The sequence below is a fragment of the Hyperolius riggenbachi genome, chromosome 1 (assembly GCF_040937935.1).
Source record: "Hyperolius riggenbachi isolate aHypRig1 chromosome 1, aHypRig1.pri, whole genome shotgun sequence".
Lineage (NCBI taxonomy): Eukaryota > Metazoa > Chordata > Amphibia > Anura > Hyperoliidae > Hyperolius > Hyperolius riggenbachi.
This window is the reverse complement of record NC_090646.1, coordinates 446195948-446213156: the sequence shown is the minus strand read 5'-3', so window position 1 is coordinate 446213156 and position 17209 is coordinate 446195948. Positions and strand designations below refer to the sequence as shown.

At 46.3% G+C, this 17209-nt stretch overlaps 2 protein-coding genes across 2 annotated transcripts in view; one reads left to right on the top strand and one right to left on the bottom strand.

The window, feature by feature from the left end:
- Positions 1 to 6655, bottom strand: part of COQ5 (coenzyme Q5, methyltransferase) — a 63663-nt gene extending 57008 nt beyond the window's left edge. The window contains exon 1 of the mRNA XM_068238693.1: positions 6427 to 6655. Coding sequence (XP_068094794.1) covers positions 6427 to 6580 — 154 coding nt within the window. The 5' untranslated portion in view covers positions 6581 to 6655. The remainder of the gene's footprint in view (positions 1 to 6426) is intronic.
- A 53-nt stretch (positions 6656 to 6708) lies between these two features.
- RNF10 (ring finger protein 10) overlaps positions 6709 to 17209 on the top strand; it is a 44343-nt gene continuing 33842 nt past the window's right edge. The window contains exons 1-4 of the mRNA XM_068238692.1: positions 6709 to 7245; positions 14480 to 14664; positions 14750 to 14946; positions 15040 to 15130. Coding sequence (XP_068094793.1) covers positions 7143 to 7245; positions 14480 to 14664; positions 14750 to 14946; positions 15040 to 15130 — 576 coding nt within the window. The 5' untranslated portion in view covers positions 6709 to 7142. The remainder of the gene's footprint in view (positions 7246 to 14479; positions 14665 to 14749; positions 14947 to 15039; positions 15131 to 17209) is intronic.

Here is a 17209-nt window from a genome sequence, read left to right as displayed (position 1 = left end):
CAGATACAGCAGGCCCATGAGGGGTTGGCGAAAGTGATCAAGTGTGTTGAAAAAGGCAAGAAGCCCTGTACAGAGGAAAGAGGAAGACTGACATGTGAAATGTTATCAGTCCTGAGCCAATGGGAAAAGTTGGAGATGAAAAATGGACTGCTATGCCGGAAGGTCTATCTACCTTTTGAAATCGACATTCGGCATCAAATTGTGGTGCCTAGTGAATTGGCTCAATCCTTAGCTCTTGAGGCTCATACTAAGAATGGACATTTTAGTCATGAAAAGACCTTCCGCTGGTTGCAGCGACTGATCTATAGCCCTGGTCTCCGTCAAATGGTTGAAGAAGTGTGCCGCAGCTGTCGAACTTGTGAGATCCATAAAGCAATGGAACAGAGAGCTCCCCTGCAAACCATAGTGACCCGGGAACCTTTGGAGATCGTCATGATAGACTACCTAATGGTGGGCCCATCCAACAGCGGACACCAATATTGCCTGGTAATGGTGGACCACTTTACCAAATTTGCAGTTGTAACTGCCACCAAGGACCAGACAGCTGAGACAGCCGCTCGGGCTCTGTGCCAAGATTTCATCCGAGTGTACGGGTGTCCACAACGCATCCACTCCGACCAAGGTGCCTGTTTTGAGGGACATGTAATGAAGGAAGTACAACGTATTTATGGGATAAAGAAGTCACACACGACCCCATACCATCCACAAGGAAATGGAGCCTGTGAACGCTTTAACAGAACTCTGTTACAGATGGTGCGAACTCTGGAGGAGGAAAAGAAATTACAATGGCCTCAGTTCCTGTCCGAGATGGTGTGGGCCTATAACAATCAAGTCCATTCAACAACAGGGTATTCCCCGTACACTCTCCTCTTTGGACGGTCTGGGCGGAGTGTTGGGGAGTTACAATTGAATGACATAGATGGATTCCCTCCAAGAGATCCAACCTCTTGGGTGCGGGCACACCGGCAGAGGCTAGAGACAGTTCATCGATTAGTGCAGCAGCGTCTACAAGAGAATTCCCATCCTGATAGGACCCCGGTGCACAGTGCTCCATTGCAGCCAGGTGACCTGGTGCTGGTGCGTGTCAAGAGGCCTCATGGAAAATTGGAAGGCAAATGGGAGGCTGTGCCATATCGTGTTGTTAACTGCAAGTATGCCGATGGGCCAGTGTATGAAGTCCAGAAAGAAGGGACTGATTTTGTTCGAGTCCTTCATCGAAATATGTTGCGCCCATGTCTTTCTGATGGAATAAATTGTGATAGAACTGCTAATGTCAACGAGCTCCCACAACCGGAGCCCAGTGGTAATGAATGGGCCTATGATGATGAGGATGATTGTTGGCCGCTCCCTACTACTGAGGATGTTCCACCTGTGACTACCGTGCCCCCAGGTGTTGCTCCTGATGCAGAACCTGCTGGTCCTACTCATCCCATGGTTGCAACACCCCAGAGCACACCAGCAGCCCTCAGACGTACCACTAGACCGAATGCTGGTATTCCCCCAGCGCGGTATGCGCAAAATGAGTTTGTTTGGCCCGCTATGCAACGATCTGTTACCACACTGCCTCAGTCATTGACAGGGACTGTCAATATTAAAGTGGGGGGGAATATGTAAGAAACAGTTATATAATGCTGCCAAGTTTATTTACCCTGTTTAAATTGTGTTGAAATGCAAGGTAAATGTGTTTCTGTATTACTTTGATTATGGCCCTTTAAGAGATCAGCTAAAGGTTGAAGGGACACACCCCCGGGAGTGTAGTAGAGCCTGGCTCTAGATGCAGAGGAGGGGGAAAGTTCTAGAGACTTCTGGGCAGAAGCAGGACAGGTTTGTTGTTTTCTCTTGTGCTGCTAGAAGTGTGTAGAGAGAAAGATTGTATGAAAAGACTGCATTCAGAGGAGCTACACTGAAATAGACTGTGTGAAGTTGCTGATCAGAGAGAGGCCTTAGTATAAAGACTGTGCATTCAGAGGAGCTACACTGAAATGGACTGTGTGAAGTTGCTGATCAGAGAGAGGCCTTAGTATAAAGACTGTGCATTCAGAGGAGCTACACTGAAATGGACTGTGTGAAGTTGCTGATTAGAGAGAGGCCTTAGTATAAAGACTGTGCATTCAGAGGAGCTACACTGAAATGGACTGTGTGAAGTTGCTGATCAGAGAGAGGCCTTAGTATAAAGACTGTGCATGCAGAAGAGCTACACTGAAAAGGACTGTGCACTGGCTGATTAGAGAGAGAACTGTGTGGATTGCCACTAATAGGAAGAGACTCACAGTGCTGTCGAGGTACTGGACAGTGACTATAGAATCCCAGATTAGATCATACCTCAGTACACACATTTTGTAGGACGACCAGAATACCAAAGAACATCTGCTATTGAACTTCATCATTATTCAACTGGTTCTCTGCCTGCTGAGTAGGACTTCATGGTTCCAGATCTTGTGTTCACCGGAACAAGAAACTGCACCGGGCCCCACCGCGCGCTTCTACGAACTGTAAGCGGTCCACTTGGACCACTGGGGAACAAAGGGAGGGTGCGCACCCAATTGTGAGGTTAGGGTCAGTCAGGGTCAGTTTGTAGCACTGTTGTTCATCAAGTGTCCGCACTGAGAATACAGACTTAGGAGAAATTGACAATAACTTGTTATAGGATCTTCCTTGAACTATTGTGTTATATTGAAGATTTTGCTTATCTTAATCACTGTTACACCCTATTAATCTGTCCTTCCATAGTAAAGGCAATTTTCTTGAATTTAATCACTGTGTGCGCATTCTTTTCTGGTTTGCGGAGCCCGAGCCACCTGCCTTACCCTCGGTTTACAAAGCGTTCTGGATTAAAAAACTGGGTGTTCTAGGTAATGGAGGTTTAAACCTGGATTATGATCTGTCTTTTTGCATCTGAAATTGTTAGTATTCATGTGGTATGTTTGTCTCTTTTTTAATTGCAGTCATTAATTTTATTTTTCATGTGGTAGAGGTGTGTGGTGTTTGAATCAATTTTTTTGTAATGACACAGTGAGAGATGTGGTTATTACATGACATTCAATTTTTTCCCTATTTTTGGCTTACAGGATGCTGGATATGGGGAGAGCCTTTAGTCATCATATATGGTTGCTAGGGCAACCAATGTGAAGCGTTTTCTCTTGAGGAGGCGGGTCCTTCTATTTGCCAATTATGCAGGCTTCAGGACGCGTGAATGGCCTTTTGTGCTTATTTGCCCATTGGCCAACGCTCTGTTGCGTCATTTTGCACGCATTGTTTACTTTGTTTTGCTAGTGGCTGTGGATTGGCCGCCTTCCTGATGTGCCATGACGTACGCATCAGTCATTGGCCGGTCCGCATGTGTATGCGGATTGGTCGTCGCTTCTCATGCGTCGTGTTGTACGCGTTGCCTATTGGCCAAGCCGCATGTGAATGCGGATTGGTTGCTGCTTGTGACGCGTCGTGACGTACGCGTAGTCCATTGGCCGAGACGCATGTGGATGCGGATTGGTCGCCGTCCTGGGCTATGGGGCCTTTCATTGGCCGACATTTGCCACAGCGGATTGGCTGAAACTGGCGAGAACGACGTTTTGATACTTTAGTCAACGCGGCTGGCTGGAGGCTCTTCCCCGTGTTTAGTTGTGAAATCAGGGAGACAGGAGAACAGTTTGTCTCCAGTAGATGAGATTTTTAAGCACTTTTAATCTCTTATATTCATATACAGTGGGAGTGGTTTGACCTAAAGGGGTGTGCTTTTTGGAGTATCACACAGTTCCCCATCAGGTCCTCCATGCTGTTTATGCACTGTGATTGGTTGATTCAAACACTGACCACTGATTGGTGCTGCTTTTATATATAAGGAGGGGTGGAAGGTGAATGTTTGTATTGCAGTTTTGACAACTTGATAAAGAGCACGATGGCTCGAAACAGCGGTCTGTCGTTGTTATATCACTGCTGATTTTAACTGATGTGATCAATAAAGAGACGATTACTTTCATTGCTGGTGCCTGCTCCATGTGGATCTACTGAATACTATGAACAAACTGTGTAGATAAGCTTTCATAGCCACGCTCCTGTCCATGTAAGAGCAGGGCCACACTGCGTAGGCACACTAACATGCAGCGCCTGTGCAATAGCTTGGAGCTGCTCAAGCTCACCTTTTTTACACTCCATGCACAAGCGGCTTCATGCTACTGCTCAGTCGTTAGGTGCACCTGCACGGTGCAAACATGCACGTACATGGATGGGACCACTGCCACGCAAATTGACAGGCCCTTGTTGAATATGTTCAGAATGTCCCAGTGCTGAAACAGAGGGCTCAAGAGGGATGAGGGAAGCCTCTGGATTATCCCTCTACTTTAGTATGTTACTTTTTGTCTTAATTTCATTTCAGGTACACTTTAACTATATTTACAACCGCCATGTGACTTCCATCATCTCTTGCTATTTCCAGTTGTCATCTCTTCCTACTTCCAGTTCTATACCGTGCACATCCCCAGCCAAACAGAAGGGACTCTTACCTATCCACCATCGTTTACCTGACATGTTGCTATCCATTTTACTGGTCATGCTTCACACAATGGGTTCTATTCTCAAAGAGCCAAAAGTACCGCAAAATTTTACCGCTAAATTCCCGCCAGCGGTAAACTCCGCATTTTTTCAGCATTCATTAACATTTTCCGCATGTTTGCCGCATGCGGGAAAAAAGATGCGGAAACAGCCATTATTCATGCGGGAATCATGCGGTAAAAAGGTCGCATGAAAAAGTGTTTAAAAAAAAAATTAAAAGTCCAGCAAGCACAGCCCTTAAAGAGAACCCGAGGTGTGTTTAACCAGCTGAGCGGTCTGGACGAGCTCAGCTCGTCCAACACCGCCAGCGGCTGCCGCTCAGGCCCTGCTGGGCCGATTTTAATGAAATAAAAAGCAGCACACGCAGCCGGCACTTTGCCAGCCGCGTGTGCTGCCTGATCGCCGCCGCTCTGCGGCGATTCGCCGCGAGCAGCGGCGAAAGAGGGCCCCCCTAGCCGCCTGAGCCCTGCGCAGCCGGAACAAAAAGTTCCGGCCAGCGCTAAGGGCTGGATCGGAGGCGGCTGACGTCAGGACGTCGGCTGACGTCGATGACGTCACTCCGCTCGTCGCTATGGCGACGATATAAGCAAAACAAGGAAGGCCGCTCATTGCGGCCTTCCTTGTTTATTCTGGGCGCCGGAGGCGATCGGAAGATCGCCTCCGGAGCGCCCTCTAGTGGGCTTTCATGCAGCCAACTTTCAGTTGGCTGCATGAAATAGTTTTTTTTTTATTTAAAAAAAAACCTCCCGCAGCCACCCTGGCGATTTAATCAGAACGCCAGGGTGGTTAAAGAATGTTATCTGCATACAGAGGCTGGATCTGCCTATACAGCCCAGCCTCTGTTGCTATCCCAAACCCCACTAAGGTCCCCCTGCACTCTGCAATCCCTCATAAATCACAGCCGTGCTGTGAGGTTGTGTTTACATCTGTAGTGTCAGTCTCAGCTGCTCCCCCGCCTCCTGCATAGCTCCGGTCCCTGCCCCGTCCCTTCCCCCCAATCAGCAGGGAGGGAAGGGATGCAGGCGGGGACTGGAGTTCTGCAGGAGGCGGGGAGAGCAGCAGACTGACACTATAGAGATAAACACAGCCAGCTCTGACAAGCTGTTTGTCAGCAGCGTGGCTGTGATTTATGAGGGATTCCAGAGTGCAGGGGGACCTTAGGGGGGTTTGGGATAGCAACAGAGGCTGGGCTGTATAAGCAGATCCAGCCTCTGTATGCAGATAATATTCTTCAAACCCACCTCGGGTTCTCTTTAAGCCTCCACACTTCATTAAAGTCAATGGGATGCGGAATATATCACCTACTACTTGTAGGTGATAAAAAAAATCGGTAATTAACGACGAAATAATGCGCCTGAACATTTTTGAGAATTGATCCTTTATTGCGGAAAATACCGACTTTTGCGGAAAGTTTTCCGCATGAATCCTGCACTTTTACCACACTTTTTCCGCATGCGGGAAAAACATGCGGAACATTTTGAGAATTCCAACTTGACGGTATTTTGGGTGCAAACTTCCCGCATGCACTTTACCGCATGCGGGAAGTCTTTGAGAATAGAGCACAATTTGTTTTTATTGATTTCCAGTTTTAGACTATGCATAAGACTTTAGGCTGAGCTATGCTGAGGAAAGAGTTAATACGCCTCAGGAAACCTCACCACCAGGGATAATCAGCGATCTCTATGCAAAAAGTTTCATGTAGTTTAACTACCCATAGTCAGCTAAAATGTCAAACTGAACAATCATGACGATGTAGATGAATGGCTTATAGTAAGTGATTATAAAGCGGACGATCATTATCCAATACTAGTATTGCTAGTAGCAAAACATTCCCAGCCACCTCTGCAACTTCCCTGCCACTTGGTCCCCCCAGCTGACCTTTCTCCCGCTTCTCTTCCTCAGACACCGTCTGAAAGCCGAATGTGGTCTCCCTCCCGAAGAGCCGGGTGTGGAGGGAGAGGCGGCAGCTGGGTGTCCTCCATACACTCAGGATTTGACAGCAGCGGCTGACAGCTCTCATGGGCGCCGCCATAGTGCGTTCCAAATCACCTCTGGCACCTCAGGCTTTCACGCAGTACGCCGCTTTCCAATAGCTACACGCTTTCCAGGACTACACCTCCCAGAAGCCTCCTCCAGGCTGGACACTCCCCCTCTATATAACGCCGTCATCCGGGCTCTGGCACCGTCAGGCGGTCAGTCGCCATTACAGACGCGTTCGGGTTTTCTGCTCCTTCCCGGAGGAGCGGCGTGTGATCCTCCCCACTCTCCGAGCGAGTCCCTGGTGGGGCTCCCAGTAGCACCTGGGTCCGATCCCTGCGTGGGCCCCGCTGCTTCCCCGTACTACTTTGTAGTCTGTCTGCCGCTCCCAATCTCTGAGGAAGGCCAGCGGGGCCCGCGACTACCTGACCCACTGTCTAGTTGAGGGGCCCTCTGCTCCCCGATCCCCACCTCTCTGTCATTTACCCTCCAGTCTAGTCTCTATTTTTTTTCTCACCGGGTTGCACATCAAGATGTCGCCATGAATTGTCCTCCGGTCCTCCAGAACGCCATGCTCCTGGCTGCCAGCCGCCTCCTGCACGCCCACCCCGCGGTCTATGCCGCTCAGCTCCAACTCGGACATGGATCCCAACAACACCAGCAAGAGCCAGAACCGCTCCGCCTCTACCGGGCCTGCCGGGGACTCTAAGCCCAAGAGTGGTAAGGAGGAGGCCCGCTGCTGGACGCACTGTTGTTTATATTACTGTGGCCTGGCACTGACAGCTGGAGGCGCCTGAGCAAAGGGCGCCTGTGGCCTCTCGCTGCACTAACTGATCTTTAGCACCAATTACTTGCCCCCGATCTTCCAGGGAAAATATCATAGCGAATAAAGTACATGTTTTCAGAGATACTCCGTTCTAAACAGAGACTGACCCACTCAGTGCCTCATCATGCACCATGAAGCAAAGTTGATCTGTAATGCCTGGTACACACCAGACAGATAGGGCTCTATTCATAAAAGGTTACCGCAAGTTTTCCGCTCAAAACAGCGGATTTTCCCGTCCATTTCGCAAAGTGGGCATTCATAAAAGCTGTTCCCGCATGAAAATCTACAATCCCCCAGCAGAGCGAGAAATTTCCGCCCTCTCCAGTGTTTTTTTTCTAGATTTATCTAGAAAAAGTAACAAAATGGCCATTCATAAAGTTTAGAGGAAGCGGTATGTGGATGGGAAATACCGCTTCCTCTGATTTTGCGGATTACATACAAGTGAATGGGACAGACCTCCTAGAGAGAGCAGTGCACGGAGGGACTCTGCCGGCTGAAGTGTTTCCGCATGCCTTCCGACCGCTTACCGCCAGCCTTCAGCGGGAGATCTCCGCATTTGCATCGCAGCTGGCAAGATTTTTATGAATTACCACCCAGAAGTCTAAAATACCGCTGCGGTATTTTCCCTCCAGGAGTTTTTTCGCGACAACTTTTTTATGAATAGAGCCCATAGTTGGGTCAAATCAATTATTTCTGACAGGTCCGATCTGATTTCCAATTGTTTTTGATAGATTTGCAGACCATTTTTATACAAAAGCGATCAGAAAAACTATCGGAAATCAGATTGGATCTGTTGTAAATAATTTGACCCATCTATCTGATTGGAAATTGCATGGTTTGTACCAGGCTTTTAAACAAGTATTGGGGTTTTTTGTAATTTTATGCCTGGTGCACACCATGCAATTTTCTATCAGATGGATGGGCTGAATTGATAATTTTCCAGCTGTTCCAATCAGGTTTCAGATCGATTTTGTTCAGATCTGACTGGACATGTTGGAAATATATTTGACCCGTTGATCTGATGGGAAAGGCATGGCGTGTTCCAGGCTTAAGGGCCTGAACAGACGCCAGATGAAATTAGGCCAAGATAGCCTCTCTGATATTCCAGTCTGTATGGCAGTCATCGATGCCCCCTAACTGGGCAGTGATTTGTCCGGGCAGATCACTTTGGCTGAATGACGGGAGAGAGCATTGTTCTTCCCACCCCCCACACAATGGGCTCTATTCTCAAAGAGGCCAAATCACCGCAAAATATTACCGCCAGCGGTAATCTCCGCATTTTTTCTGCATTCACTAAAATTTTCCGCATACGGTAAAAAGAGTGCGAAAACAGCAATTAAACGTGCGGTAATCATGCGGTAAAAAGGTTGCATGAAAAATAGTTTAAAAAAAAAATTTCAAAGTCCACCAAGCATAGCACTTAAAGGGAAGGTCCAAGCAAAAAAAAAAATGAGTTTCACTTACCTGGGGCTTCTACCAGCCCCATGTAGCCATCCTGTGCCCTCGTAGTCACTCACTGCTGCTCCAGTCCCCCGCTGGCAGCTTTCTGACCTCGGAGGTCAGGGCCGCATTGCATACATTTTTACGCATTCCAGCTAGTGCAGGAACAAAAATGTATGCGTTGCACCACTAACGCGTAAAAATGTATATGTTAATGTTCCTGCACTAGCGGGAATGCGTAAAAATGTACACAATGCGGCCCTGACCTCCGAGGTCAGAAAGCTGCCAGCGGGGGACTGGAGCAGCAGTGAGTGACTATGAGGGCACAGGATGGCTATATGGGGCTGGTAGAAGCCCCAGGTAAGTTAAACTCATTTTTTTTTTTTGCTTGGACCTTCCCTTTAAGCCTCCAGACATCATTAAAATCAATGGGATGCAAAATATATCACCTACTATTTGTAGGTGATAAAAAATCGGTAATTAACGCTGAAATAATGCGCCTGAAATATTTTGTGATTTTTTTTTTTTTTTTTTTTTGGCGAAAATACCGACTTTTGCGGAACTTTTTCCGCATTACTACCGCACATTTACCGCATGCGGAAATAACATGCGGAAAATTTTGTGAATCTCAACATGGCGATGTTTTGGTCGCAAATTTCCCACACTGACTTTACCGCATGCGGGAAGTCATTGAGAATAGAGCCCAATGTAACACCGGGGCTGCATAGAACAGTCTGCACAGCTACGGCTTTGCAATGCTGCCCAAAGGATCAGATTCCCAGCTGTGTATGGGCCTAGCCTCCAGCTCACTTACCTTCCAAGGGAATTGGAGAGGAAGGTTAGTGCGAGGCAGAGAAGTAGAGCCACTAATGCTTTGCAATGTTTGTGCCCCATTAAAGTGGACCCAAACATTTTTTTAATTCAAAATATTTAGTTGCACCACTCTGACACATACAAAGATAAATAGACACTCCTTCAAGCATATGAGCATTTCAGTGCATGCTTTTCACCCTCCTCTTTGCATAACTAGGGTTATACAGGTGGCAGCCATTAGCAATTCCTCCTTTGTTGGACACCACCTACTCTACCAGTTTGCCGGATTCTGTCCCGGCAATATGAAAGGAAGGGAGGGGTTTCTCCAATAAGTGTAAAATATTTTATATTTGTCATCATGCAGCTGAAAAAGGCAACTATTTATTATAATAACTTAGAAAATAGATTTTATTTCTGAAATCTTGAATTTTTAATTTGGGTCCACTTTAATGGTACAGAACCAGAGTTTGCTAAGGTAATATTGCTGTATAAAAGTTAATTCACTGCCATACCTCCTTTTCAACAAGTCCTACTGTCCAGACAGTTACTGTATATTTAAATATTGTAGCTGGGGTCACACTGGTGACATCAATTTTTTAGCTGCCACTGGCAGCTGATTACAAGACTAGTAATCATGAATTCTGCCTTCAAAGCAGTTTTTTTTCTCTTTGTGCTGTACAGGGGGTGAAATCTGCTTGGACAAGTAGAAATTTGAATGGGGCAAAAGTGAGAACTATACAGCCAATTAAAGGGAACTGAGCACTTTAAGTAAAAATATTTAAAATGAACCTCCCCTATGGGAGGAATGTGAAAGTATGCTTTATGGGGGGGGTTTAGTGTTTTACTTGCCTACCGGGACTGCTCTGTTGTTCCGTGTATACAAGGGCACCTATCTTCCTGCTTGCAATGCAGCAGTCCCAGATGTTTGAAGTGCCTGCGATGCCGAGCGTGTCTGCGACCATATTGCATGCCGGAAGACATCGTGGGCACAAACCTCCGGGTCTGCGGCTTTGACAGCAGGAAAATGGATGCCGTCATACACATGGGGTGGGCTATAGAGCAGCCGCTGTGGGTAAGTAAACCAACACTGCCCCCCCCCACCACAAAGTGCACACTTTTAAGACTTGTCTGGGTCCTGCCCGGAATTGGGTTTGGCACAATACATAGCACTATCCTCTACTTAAAGGGGCACTACGGCGAAAAATAGTTTTTTAAAATATGTGCAAACATAGACCAATCAGAAGTACGTTTTTTTTTTCTTCAGAGTAAAATGAGCCATAAATTACTTTTCTCCTATGTTGCTGTCATTCACAGTAGGCAGTAGAAATCAGACATAAGTGACAAGTTTTGGACTAGTCCATCTCTTCATAGGGGATTCTCAGCAAGGCTTTTATTCGTTATAAAGATATCCCCTAAAAAGGATTTATACAAAGATGCTGGCCGGCTTCCCTGCTCCCTACAAAGTTCTTTGGCAGTTGGACAGAGCAACTGCCATTCACTAAGTGCTTTTGAAAATAAATATATCCCTGAGACTCCCCTAAAAAGAGATGGACTAGTCCAAAACCTGTCACTTCTGTCAGATTTCTACAACCTACTGTAAGTGACAGCAACATAGGAGAAAAGTAATTTATGGCTCATTTTACTCTGGAGAAATGTACTTATTTGTACGTTTGTACATATTTAAAATGTTAGTTTTTCGCTGTAGTGCCCCTTTAAGCTATGTATTCTATTGTGCCAAACCCAATTTCAGGCAGGACCCAGTCATGCTTGGTGAAATAAAACTTTATGATTTTTAGTTTACAAACCTCCCTTAGGGCCCGTTCTCACTTTGGCGATTAGCGGGTGATTCCCGCTTTTTAAAGCGGTAGCGCAATGTTAACCTATGGCAGTGATCTCACTGCCGTGATTGCCACCGAGTGTTTCGCTATTAGCACGGTGGCGTAGTGGTTAGCGCTCTCACCTTGTAGTGCTGGGTCCCCGGTTCGAATCTCAGCCAGGTCAACATCTGCAAGGAGTTTGTATGTTCTCCCTGTGTCCGTGTGGGTTTCCTCTGGGTACTCTGGTTTCCTCCCACATACCAGAAACGTACAGATAAGTTGATTGGCTTTCCCATAAAAATTGGCCCTAGACACACACACAAACACACACACACAAACACACACACACACCTACACACCTACACACCTACACACACACACCTACACACACACACACCTACACACACACACACCTACACACACACACACCTACACACACACACACCTACACACACACACCTACACACACACACCTACACACACACACCTACACACACACACACCTACACACACACACACCTACACACACACACACCTACACACACACCTACACACACACCTACACACACACCTACACACACACACACCTACACACACACACACCTACACACACACACACCTACACATACACACACCTACACACACCTACACACACCTACACACACCTACACACCTACACACCTACACACACACCTACACACACACCTACACACACCTACACACACCTACACACACCTACACACACCTACACACACACACACCTACACACACACACACCTACACACACACACACCTACACACACACACACCTACACACACACACACCTACACACACCTACACACACCTACACACCTACACACACACCTACACACACACCTACACACACACCTACACACACACCTACACACACACACACACCCCTACACACACACACACCCCTACACACACACACACACACACACACACCCCTACACACACACACACACACACCCCTACACACACACACACACACACACACACACACACCCCTTCTGAGGGATAGTAAGTGACAAAACAATGTATACTCTGTACAGTGCTGCGTAATATGTCGGCTGTATATAAATACTTTAAATATTAGCAGCAATCGCAAACATGTTCCCTGCAGCATTTTGCTATGATTCAGGTGCGATCACGATCGCTCTGAATCGGAGTATACAGTGATTTTACACCGCTAATAGTGGTAAAATCACCCGTGCAATACTGTTTTGCGCTTTACGGTTTTGCGCTTTTAAGTGTGAAGGGGAGGTTTGTTTTAAGTATTTTTATACAAGAGGTGCTCAGGTGGATAGTCATTTGCTGGTTGCCTAACATCTGTGCTGTCTCACAGCTGGAAATGCTGTAGGCTGAACTGGAATTTAGCACAGGGATAATCAGATTGACAACGCTTATGATTACTTGGCAGCTTAGTTGGGTAACTATCAGTTGGCTTTCTGAATTTGATCTGGTTTTGGTTCCCTCCACAGTAATTTAACTGATGCTAGTCTACTTGAGGTGACCCAGCAGGAACCCTCATGGGGAAATTCTGCTGACATGATTGGGTGGACAGCACCCTCTTGAACATTTAGGTTTTGGAAAGGTAGTAATGACTAAGCACACACATTATTTGGCCAATTACAGTGCTTCATATTGTAGATGGTGCTTATTGAATGACTGTTCCATATGAGGTTTCCCACATGGTTACCTCAAGTAAACTAGGGCCATTTACCGTAACTTCCTGTAGAGCTAATATTCAGTGGTTGTGCAAGGAAAAAAAATGGAGTCGTTCCAGATGATGTTTAAAGGTCATTGCCCTGAGGCTAGTGTTTTCTTTGGTTACACAACCTGGTATTTGAATGTCCTGAATAAGGATGGAGTGTTTTTAGTTTTTACACTTCCCTGCACGATTTAAGGCATTTACTTAATATACAGTACAGTCAAGGACTTAACTTCGTAATATATAAATTAACATACTGGGTTTCTTCTGGGCACACCAGTTTACCCCACATACCAAAAACATACTGGTAAGTTAATTGGGATTTCGGAAGGCATTTTGAGTGTAACTAAGTTAGCTGCTGGCACATTGGAATACTTTTACTTGCAGGACTAATAGTGAAAATTTTGAAGTTCTGCTGCCTTAATATGGTAGACTGCCTCCTATTTATTCTTACCTGGGGCTTCCTCCAGCCCCATGAGGAGCATGGCCTCCCTCCTTATCCTCCTTGGCCCCTCCATTCTGGCGCTACGACTCCCAATAATGCGGTCAGTCATGCGCAGCCGTGGGCTTCTGCGCCACAGCGCTCATGGGGCTGAAGGAAGCCCCAGTTAGTATAAATAAGGGGCCATGAACCATCCCATCTTTACCCTGTGCCCAAATCTCCAGGCGGCTTAATCATGTATGCTGAGTGGGGCATGTCTGGCTACCATACTGGTGGAGGGGGTTTGGGGTGGGGTTTTGACATTAATGTAAAGGGGAGGCCCAGGTCCAAATAATTGTAATACCGTGATGCATGGTATTTTTTGAGACAGTTATCATACTGTGAATATTCATACCATTGCAACCCTATGGACGTGATAAATGGTAATACATGGAAGAATTCCAGCTGTGGTAAACTGTACACATTTCTTTCATAAACTATGCAATGTACTTTGGACAAAGCGAGTACTGACATTCTGCAGTAATAATCCTGCTACAGGACCATACTCTGCTCAAATATACACATATTTAAATTGTTTTTAGAATTCAATTTAGAGCAGAAAAAACAAACAAACCTGGCTTTATTCCTGCTGCTGTGCATTACCCGATTTAACATTGCGATTATCCAGCAAAGTGTCTGCCGAAGCATGGCTCCACCCAGCTGTGCTAACAGATAATGTCCCCACCCTGTCATGCTGGCTTCTTGTTTTTAATGCAGTGTTTGTTTATGAGATTTGCAGTGGAAGGGATCAGCTTGCAGAGAAGAGCCTTCTCAAAGTATATGGAAATTATAAATGGCTTTATATTACAACCTAACTTGGAACTTCCCGTCGTTTGTGTTTCAGATGGAAAAGGTGGTGGCAGCAGCTCAAAGCAGCGCTACAGCCGTAAACGTGAAAATACTTACCCGAAAAATGAAAGCTTTGCCGGTCAGACCCGCCGCTCCGGTCCACAGAAAAGCAAAACTTTTAACAAGGTTCCGCCTCAGAGAGGGGGCCCAAAACAGTTTACATATGGAAGACGAGAAGAGGTGAAGCTGTTTAAGCCATGTGTTTTGTGTTTACTGAATACCTGCCAGTGACATCAGCATAACCGATCTGTTTTTAACTTTATAGGTAGCAGAGAGTCAGCGGGCAGAGTTCAGCCCAGCCCAGTATTCAGGACCTAAGAAAATAAACTTAAACCACCTACTTAACTTCACATATGAACCCCGTGGCCATCCTGGAGGACATAGAGATGGGCACGGAAACTGGGGCAGGCGCAACAAGTGGGGCCACAAACCTTTCAATAAGGAATTGTTTCTACAAGCAAAGTAAGAGTCACGTCATATGACACATTTCATTTTAGTAAACTAGATTTATATTTAGGTGACATTCTTTTTCTATTTTTTTTTCTTTCTCTATAGTTGCCAGTTTGTGGTGTCCGATGATCATGACTACAGTGTGCACTTCTCTGATCCTGACACACTGGTCAGCTGGGACTTAGTGGAACAAGTGGTCAGTAATCCATATGCTTTATTTGTTCTGTTTTCATTTCAGTGTTGTCATGGCAATTGCATTATGGTAGCACTAAGTGGGAAGGCACCCTAGTTTTTAAAGAGTTTCCAAAGTAATTGCAGTATTAGAAATACTCATTGTTTTGGCAATTTCATGGAGGGGAAAGTTAGGTTAATGCTAAGCTTTAAAGCAGTAGGATTAGCCATACTATGCCATGGAAAAAAATACATGTATAAATACTTGATCTACTTACATAACATGTATTGTACTGTCCTTGTTTTGATTTCAGTGAATTTTATATAGTAAATGAAGAGAATTCTGTTCCTGTTGGGGACCATGTCTTTTGCCCACAATTTAGGCTAAATCCTGATGTCATTTCTGCCCTTTACGTTTTTTTTTTTTTTTTCTCCAATCGGTTAGTCACCTCAGCCTTGCTTGTAAACACAAGTGAGCAGGGGATCGTGTTTCAGATAAGCATCTAGACAAAGAAATAAGGGCTGGTTCAGATGGACGTTTGGAGGCGTTGCGTTCGTTGGCGTTGTGTTTCAGCAGCGTTCGTGTTGCGTTTGGATGCGGTCGCGTTTTTCTTCCCCTAGGGGGACATTAGCCGTTGCGGTTAACTGCCCCTGGAAGCTACATGTAGCTTCCAGGGGCTCCTTGAACACCAGGGAAAATCGGGACCCAAACGCCGCGTTTGTGAGGGCTGGTTCAGACGGACGTTTGGAGGCGTTGCGTTCGTTGGCGTCGCGGCAGCAATGCCTTCGGGCTTTCAGCAGCGTTCGCATTGCGTTCGGATGTGGTCGCGTTTTTTCTTCCCCTAGGGGAACATTACCCGTCGCGGTTAACCGCCCCTGGAAGCAACATGTAGCTTCCAGGGGCTCCTTGAACGCCAGTGAAAATCGGGACCCGAACGCCGTGTTCGTGTAAACACGCGTGAAAGCTTGGTACAAACGCTCCCATTCACTTGAATGGGAGCGTTTAACGCCAAGCCCCGAACGCTGGCTGTAAACGCTCTGCAAGCGTCCTCCTGAACCAGCCCTAAAGGGAAGAGGAATATATTATCGATAAGCTTTTGAAATTAGATTTTTATGGTGACACTCCCGGTTTTAAAGTGTTCCTGAAGTGAAATGTCACCTGAGATAAACCTATGTACATACAGTACCAATTCTACTTAATAAATAACAAAAAAGGAAAGCGCAACCAATATATGCTGCTCAAACTGCAAATTTTTGATAACCTATAAAACCATGAATATTACTAGATAGATGTGCAATTGAGCATCAATTCTTAAAGATATACTTTTAACCTCCCTGGCGGTAAGCCCGTGCTGAGCACGGGCTATGCCGCGCAGGGGGATTTCTCAGGCCCTGCTGGGCCGATTTTGATGATTTTTTTTTTTTTTGCAGCACGCAGCTGGCACTTTGCTAGCTGCGTGTGCCCTCTGATCGCCGCCGCTCCGCACCGATTACGCGGCGCTCCCCGTGCCGTGAGCCCCCCCCCCCCCCCAGACCCCGTGCGCTGCCTGGCCAATCAGTTCCAGGCAGCGCTGAGGGGTAGATCGGGTCTCCCAATGACTTCACGACGTCGGTGACGTCATGTCGCCATGGCGACGGGGGAAGCCCTCCACGAGATCCCGTTCTTTGAACGGGATCGCTGGGGGGATGCCGCTGAGCAGCGGCTATCATGTAGCGAGACTTTGTCTCGCTACATGAAAAAATAAAAAAAAACTTTGCTGCCCCCTGGCGGATTTTTTTATAAACCGCCAGGAGGGTTAATAAACATGTAGCTATATTTGTGGACATCAGGACTTCTCTACAGATAATATGATCAGATTATAAATATCCGCACATGTATACTGCCTCCCAACCGATCAGAGCAATTATTTTATTAGTACACCAAATATAATGAATTAATAGTTGACACCCTTTCCAATAGCCAAAGGAGGTAATCTGAGGTAGTAATCAAACCTTGGTTTGTAAATGATTATAACCACTCACAGAGGATAATTGGAAAAACGACCGATATGATCAAAGTATACATTTTATCTGCAGAAAAAGCAGGGCTGCGGAGTCGGAGCAA